General features: G+C 39.4%; 1 protein-coding gene across 1 annotated transcript; it reads right to left on the bottom strand.

Moving 5' to 3' along the window:
• Positions 1–258: 258 nt before the first annotated feature.
• Positions 259–816, bottom strand: LOC145795811 (uncharacterized). Its single transcript, XM_082880722.1, has one exon. The coding sequence runs from the start codon at positions 814–816 to the stop codon at positions 259–261; it is 558 nt and encodes a 185-aa protein (XP_082736848.1).
• Positions 817–8,517: the final 7,701 nt, after the last annotated feature.

The following is an 8,517-nucleotide window of genomic DNA, read 5'->3' as shown; positions in this document are numbered from 1 at the left end:
AGCCTTGCCTGAGAATCTTCCTAGCCAGCATCACACCATTCACGTGAGCTTCACACTCTCCCCCATGAATGGCCTCCATGAGACGCTTCGACTCCTTTTCTTCAACACAGACCTTGTGCATTCCTAGATGGCCTTTTTTATACAACTTATTTTCACAGATGATGAATTAGATGGCTAGACGCCATATTCCCCATTTATCCTTGGCATTCACCCTAGTGGATACGTGTCTTTCTCCAGAAAATTCCAAATGTCGTAATACTAGGGTTTCTTGTCTTGAACCTCACCTATTGTGGCAATGGTCTCATAAGCAGGTGTATACTTCTGTTCAATGATAGTCGGACGCATCTTGACTCTAAGCGGGATGTCTACCATGGAAGATAGAGTTGCTAATGCATCAGCGAACCGGTTGTTCTTTCTTAAAAAATGTGTAAATGTTAGTTTTTCAAAACTTGGAATAAGAACATCCAGGGTCTGATGATAAACCTTCATTTTCTTTTCCTTGACCTTCCAATCTCTATTGGCCTGAGAAACAACCAAGTTTGAGTCTCCGATGACATCCAATCTTATTGCCCCTAGTTCTAGGGAAACTTCCAATCTAGCGATACATGCCTCGTATTCTGCGTCATTGTTAGACACCTTGAAATGGAGTTTGAAAGCTAGGGGTATATGGGAATCATGGGGTGCTATAAGCAACACACCTATCCCATAATCATATTGATTAGTGGTTCCGTCAAAGTACATTGTCCATGTTTCCCCTTCTACCTGCAGAATCTGTTTATCTAGGAATAGATACTCTACTGCCTCATCTCCTTCCATCGGGTGGTCTACCAGAAATTCCCCTACCGCCCTCCCTTTGACTGATTTGCGTGTCACATATTTGAGGTCAAACTCGGAGAAGAGAAGCAACCAACGAGTTAGCCTACTTATAAGTGTCGGTTTCTCGAAGAGATATTTGATGGGATTTTATCTCAAAACTAGAAGTACATAGTGAGCTAATGGGTAGAGTCTCAGCTTCCTGGTAGCCCATACCAAAGCTAAGCAAGCTTTCTCGAGGGGAGTGTAGCTGGTCTCATAATTTAGCATCTTCTTGCTTAGATAGTAGATAACCTTCTCTCCCTTAGGTTCCGATTCTTGAGCTAGCATTCACCCCATGGTCACATTTGTTACTGACAAATACAAGATTAGTGGCTTTCCTGGCTCTGGCGGCAACAATACAGGTGGATTCTAAAGATACTGCTTGACTTGTTCAAAAGCAAACTGACTTCGATCACCCCATTGGAACTTTTTTTCTTTCTTCAAGAGAACAAACAGTGGTTCACAAGTCAAGGTTAATTTTTAGATAAACTGTCTTATGAATTACGCTTTTCCCAGAAAGTCATGCACCTCCTTTTCAGTCCTCGATGGTGGCATTTTTTAGATGGTCTTGATTTTGGATGGATCTATTTCAATTCCCCTCTGTGTAATCAGAAATCCCAGTATTTTTCTTGCAGTCACCCCGAAGGTGCATTTTTGTGGGTTCAACCTCAGTCTATATTCTCTGATCCGTTCAAAGAATTTTTCCAGTGGGGTCTAGTGGCCTTCCCATTCTTTAGACTTGATAATCATGTCGTCTACATTCACCTCAACTTCTTTATGGATCATGTCATGCAAGATGGTGGTTGTAGCCCTCTGATATGTAGCCCTGGCGTTCTTCAACCCAAAAGGCATAACTCTATAGCAGTAGGTACCCTACGGTATGGTGAATATAGTCTTCTCACTGTCTTCTAGTGCCATCAAGATCTGATTATATCCAGAAAATCCATCCATAAATGACAGCAATGCATGGCCCACGGTAAAGTCTATCAGTTCATCGATGTGAGGTAATGGAAAGTCGTCTTTCGGATTAGCTCTGTTTAGATCTCGGAAGTCGACGCAAACCCTGATTTTTCCATCCTTCTTTGGAACTTGGACGATAATAGACAACCAAGTTGGGTACTCAAACACCATCAAGAAACCCGTATCAATCTGTTTGGTGACTTTCTCTTTAATCTTCAATGCCCAATCCGGACAAATTTTGTGTAGTTTCTGTTTGACTGGTTAGGCTTTGAGGTCAAGAGGGATTCGGTGCTGTACAATCTCAGGATCAATTCCAAGCATGTCTTCATAGGACCACGTGAAAACATTTTTGAAATTTTTTAATAAGGTGATTAATCGCTTGCATTCCTCTGAAGACAATGTGGTCCTGATCTGAACTAAGTGAGGATCCTTCTCGGTACCCATGTTAATTGCAATGATTTCATCTATGCAGGGCTTAGCACGCCTCTCCTTCCCTCGGTTAATCAAAATTTTCAAAGCTTGAGGAATTTCTTCCTCTTCGTTTTCATTAAAATTTTGAAAATCTTGGTCAATGCAATAAATCAACGGTATATTTGTAAATGGAATCTGCAGCGTTTTCATTCATAAGTCCTGGCTCTTTGGTTACAATAGACTCAAAAGAGAAAGCAAAAGTGGCCTTAGACAGGACCTTGGCATCTCGGTTACCACCCCCGGAAGTGCCAAACTCAGACTCCTCAAACTGACTCGAATCTGATTCTGACTCCACAGGCTTGGTGGAATATGATTTTGGTTCATTATCCGATTCAAAATTGGAAATAAAGCCCCTCTCCAACTGCCAAGTGAGGCATGGCTCCCTCAATGCATCAAGAATACCACTGGTGGAGTCCACAACCGGTTTCTCTCCAATTATATAAATAGTAAAGGTATCCTCTAAGTTCTCTATGTTGGTCGTGGGATCTGTCAGGAGATTGGCTAGTGCTGCCCTTACTCCATTGTTGTCTGAATCATCCTTTTTTCTTTGGCCAGTGTTGATGCTTGGTTCAGCCTTTTCTTCGTCACTGTGTAGACATCCCATTTTTGACCGCTCTTAAGACTTGGGCGCCTTAGATTGATCACTCGATGATGAAAGTTATGTTGTACAAAAGTTTGATTTCTTCAGCAAGAAGAGCTTCTAAATCCCTACTTTACACCCCATTTTGGGCCAAAACTATTTTAGACCTTAAAACCCCCTCTTTCAAAATATTTTTGAAAATGTTTCTACGATGTTCTGAGGCTAGCATTTTGTTAAAAATTTCACTTTTCGGTAAACCGAGTAAGGACAAAGTGGAAATAAATAGAAGAGAGGTGCAATATTTGAAAAATCTTTTAAAACATCTTATTTAGAGGTTTGGAGTCAAAGGAAATAGGAGGGGATGGAAGAAAACTAGTTGGGGAAATAATTGAGCATGATCCGTTAAGAGAGAACTGAGCAGCCTTCACTAAATCAGGCCTATCTCTTTGTACACTTAGACTTTAGTTGTGAGGACACCTCAAGAACCTCCTAAAGCCAAGTCTGGATGAGAGAGATATGGTCGTTTGAAGTTAGGTATCAATCTGGTTAAGATAGAAATGAGCAACCTTCACTAAAATAGAAATATCTCTTTGCACACTTAGAATTTAGATATGAGGCTAACACCATTGGAAAGTATACTTCTGGGGCTTCAATTTAGATGCAAGAATCACCTAAAACCAAGTTCGGATGAAGGAGATATGCCCGTTTGAATTCGGGACTAGAAGCTGATTTTTGTGGACAACTGGCCACTACTTTTGGATTGCCGACCACTTGTGTAAAACCCATATATTTGTTGCCAGCTGTCCCCCAAAAGCTCCAGCTGTTCCTATACTGATATTTTCGATCTGAGAGACTGTTTTTCTATATATACTTGACCTTCCGTCATGTTTTTAGGTTACAAAATATTCTAAAAGGCCAAATTCTTGAAATTCTCTATATCTCTATCTTGCAACACACACACCTTACTCAAACACTTCCTAAACCAATATTGGGGCTCTCCATGTTGAGATTATTGAGTCCAAATTTTAGCCCTTGAAATTGAGAACTTGTGGGTTTGTTAACAAAAGAGTTGCCTTGCTTCAAGAGGTATAATTTTGAGCATCTTTGCACTTCTTTTCTATCTTTTCTTGCTGATTTTGAACTATTTTTCAACCGTTTTTATGGGCTGAAGCTTGTGGTTTAAGGCTATTAAAGGTAGAGGGGTTAATCACCCTTCTTTAGAGCTTGTGTCCTAAGCCTTTACACTTGTGTTTCCCATTCTTTTCTCAACTTTTTTTGAGCTTTTTACCACTGAATTTTAGAGTTTTTCAGAGACTAAAAATCATGTTTTGAGGTCCCAAAAATGGAGGGGTTAGCCTCCCCTCCTTATGCTTGTTTACTAGCTTAAATTTCTCAATATTGTAGCTAACTTTTTCAAGTTTTTCCATGTAAATTTCAACACTTTTTTTGAACTATTTTAGCACTGTTTTAGGACTTTTTTTTAGTTGTTCATTACATTTGAGCTTTGTATAGCATTCTTGTAGTGTAATGGTCCTCATAGGTTTGGTGGTTTAGGCCTTAGGCACCAACCTATTTGAGTTGATAGTGTTTATTTCTTGTTTTCCATACTTATTTTCATCTCTAATCACCTCTGTAACCTCTCTCATTTCTTAGCTTTTTCTTTTCTTTGAAAGTTGTTTCAAACTACTTTCTTGTTTAAAGCATGAGATAGTGGTATTGTGCTTAATGGTTTAATCCCTTTGGGGGTTCATTACCAACGGCATGTCACTTCTCTCATGCCTAAAACAACACTTGGTTTGATACTCCTTTCCATTAAAGGACTTAATCTTCACTTTTGGACTCAATCGAACAAACGAATGGTTGGTAATTAAAATAAAGTAATAAAATTGGGACTAAAAATGATGCAAGATAATAAGTAATTTGGTGTTCAATCAGATGTTAATTGAACACATGGAAACTTGAGGCATTTCATACTTGCAAGTGATGAAATGGTTCAAGTTTCCAAGGTCAACCACTTCCCTTGATCAATCCATGACAGGGAGTGTGGACTCGCCTTTTTTTCACGCCCCGCCTTTCAGAAAGTGTTTGAAAAGAAGGCCTTACAGTTCGGACTCCCGCTGTTCTGAATCTAGTCTCACAAGTGCAATGTGAAACTGATAAACACCAAAGAGTTCAAATCTGGCAAACCTTTTTGGAAAATCAATTTTAAATCAAATAATGCCAAAATTGGACTGCTTTTCCAGATACAGAGTTGCCACCTAAATATTTTATTCTTGGAGAAATTTAGGAAACCCTGACTCGTGCCAAAGACCACGTGTCCGTCATCACCAAAGTTGCCTCGGTTTGGGAACCTAGATACGAGAGGGGAAGGTCCTGAAATGAGCGCCCCCGCTCGCCCGATCAAAGATCGGCCTCTACTAATCATGATATGATGTTTTATAAACATTGTGTGTTCTTGTTCCAGTTATTAAACTAGCTTTACTATGTGATATGCACAAGCAAGTATAGACTAGTTTGCTCAATTTAGAACAATTCAAGTCATGTTTGTTTGCGAAAATGGTTTGAATTTGCCATCTCAAGTGGGCTTAAAGATGCGGATTTGCCACCAAACATAGTGGGCTTAAAACATGATTTGCCACAACAAAGTGGGCTTAAAATGTACATTTGTTGAATCGTTCCAATTCAAACAACAAGCCTTCATCCACAGGTATTCATGCAGTTTAGCATTTAAACACATAGCCTCGTGGCAAGCATGCTAATCATGGCAACATTCACACTTATGCAAGTATGCTAAAATGTAAAAACTCACCTAGTACTCAAAGACAAAATAGAAACTAGTTAGAAAGATGTATGATCCTAACTATACAAGATGTCTAATGCAACGCATGTAATAATGCAATTAATAGGCTTGGCTACTAATATGACATATGGATCGATTTGAACAACATGCGATTAAACACGTATTCAAAGAAGTATTGAAAGCGACAATGCAATTTGAAAGATGCGTTGAGCCTGGGTGCATGCAATACGAATGAATGGAAGCAAGCATGAGATATGCTAATTTGAAATATGTCCCTAATCTAACCATCGACGACGATTAAATAAAAGAGAGAAAGACGTGGGGTTGGAAGACATGCACACACGTACGCACACTTATTACAGCATTATGCCCTCACGAAGGAGGGTCCGAATGAATAAGCTAACCAACTAGCTACGCTAATTAAGCTAACTAATTATTACAAAACTCAAATTAATTAACTATTCTAGTTAACTAATTATTATAAGCCGAAAACCAATAACCAGTTAAACTAACTAATTATTTACAACAATTAATTAGCTACAACTAATTAATTGCAACACATGCTTGATCTAATGCTAATTAAACTAACTAGCTAATCCCGGGAAGTGAGGAATGCATGTATGCTTGATCTTTCACCCAAAAAAGCCATTGCCTTGCTGTTGCAAGCCTCTGTTTGCACATTTGATCATTGAAAATTCTGCTAACTTTTAGAACACCTTTGCTCCACCTCAGGAACACATTGTGCAAAAATCAGTGATGGCCGACAAGGGGGACAAGGGGCCGGTCGGCTACCAATGGTGGCCGGTCAGCCACTGATGGTGGCTGTTGGCCACTGCTGGTTCACACATCCATGCTGCAACAGAGAGCGAAACGGAGCAAAACAGTGTATTCTCACAGGTTGTCTATACTTTTTACCTTCCTTATCATCACACAAGCTCAAAAGAGAGAAACTCTTGGCCCTCAAACCATCAATCAAGCAATTTCCATGCATGATGGCTAAGGGACCAAGTTTGTACAAGTTCAATAAATGCACAAACAAGACCAAAATGACCACCACCCTATCATACATGATCAAGGGCAATGGTGACCAAGGAAAGTGGCACATTTCATCACTTTTGAGTATGAAATGTCCCATTTTCCTTGGTGCTCGAATTAACGTCCGATTCGAACACATGCAATGCAACACGAAAGATACTTATCTTGCCTATTTTACTTGTCCAATTTTGTTTACTCATTTTAATTACCAAACCATTCCTTAATCCAATTGTCCATTGGTGAATGTCCTTTAATGGAAAGAAGTGTCAACCAAGGGGTAATTTAACGCATGCGAGAGATCATGCCGTTGGTAATGAACCCTCAAAGAGGATTAAACTATTAAGCATAACCTCAATCTTAAGCTTAAAGGATCCCAAGTTTGAAAAAACTCTCAAAAGAAAATAAAAGAGTGAAGCAAAGAGGGAGGTTGCAGAGATTTTAAGTACTGAAATGAAGTGCAAAACAACACTAAAACATGTTGTTAACTCAAAAGAATAATGATTAAAGCATTAAAACATCAAGCTAGTGAAGTAATTAACACTACAACTATGCAATACAAACCTTAACTAAACTAACCAGCCTAAAACAGGTTATTTCAGAGGCAAAAACATGCTGGACTTAAGCTAAATTAAGCTAGAAAAACATGCTAACATATGAAGCTATCTACGCATGCAAGCAAGACATAAGGAGGGGAGACTAACCACTCTAATTTTGGACTTCAAAACAAGGTTTTTACCACTGAAAAATCTCTGAAATTCAGTGGTTAAAAGGCCCAAAAAAGTTGGTTTGAAAGTGATGAAAAATGGTACAAAAGCTCAACAAGTAAAGAGACAAGAAGGGTGGACCACCCCCTAACTCAAAATAGCCTCAAACCACCATTTGTAGGTCATAAAAATAGAGGTTTTTACAGTTGAAAACCAGGCCAAAATAGTTTGAAAAGATGGCAAAACAAGTGTGCAAAACAAGCTTAAATAAGGTAAGTGTTATACCTTTGAAGCAAAGCACAATTCTAGGCACAAATCCAAGCTCAAACCTCCTTATAGAGTTCAAAAAAGACTCCAAGATACCTCAGCCCAAAGGTGGTCAAGTTTGATTAAGGGTTGATAGGCAAACTAGAAGTATATCTCTACTTGTATGCACAAAAGTTCAAGAGCGAGAGAAATCTAGAGAGAGAGAATTGTAGAGAGAGAGGATTGTAGAGAGAGTGGCTCCCAAAATTTTCAACCTTGAAATATGAGAGATAGGTCCACTATATATAGAAAAATGTGGCTTCAGGTCGAAAATATCTCAAAATGGGACAGCTGGAGCAGTGTGGAACAGCTGAAGGGAAAATATCTACACAAAAACTGCCTTCTTTGTACCAATGGCCTGTCGGCCATCACCGGTGGCCGACAAGAGTTACCCCTGGCTGACACATGGCCATCATAGACCATTCATGGCCGACACATGGCCGTTAAGCCTCATTTTTGGTTGGAAAGCAAAAATTAGTTTTTTGCCTCGACTTCAAACAGGTATATCTCCTTCATCCAGACTCCTTTGTAGGTCATTCTTAAGTTTAAATTGAATCTCCGGAAGTCTTCTTTCCAATGGTGGTAGCCTCACACCAAAATTCCAAGTGTACAAAAAGATATCCTTATTTTAGTGAAGACTGCTCAGTTTCGGTCCTAACTGGATTGATGCCCAACTTCAACCGGCCATATCTCCCTCATTCGGACTCGACTTTAGGAGATTCTTGAGTGTAAAAAAAAATCCCCGGAAGTACACTTTCCAATGGTGGTAGCCTCATAGCTGAAATCCAAGTGTACAAAAGGATAGG

The sequence above is a fragment of the Camellia sinensis genome, chromosome 7 (genome assembly GCF_055761805.1).
Source record: "Camellia sinensis isolate YWXY chromosome 7, ASM5576180v1, whole genome shotgun sequence".
Classification (NCBI taxonomy): domain Eukaryota; kingdom Viridiplantae; phylum Streptophyta; class Magnoliopsida; order Ericales; family Theaceae; genus Camellia; species Camellia sinensis.
Note: the sequence above shows the minus strand (reverse complement) of the source record. Positions and strands in the feature narration are given on the sequence as shown.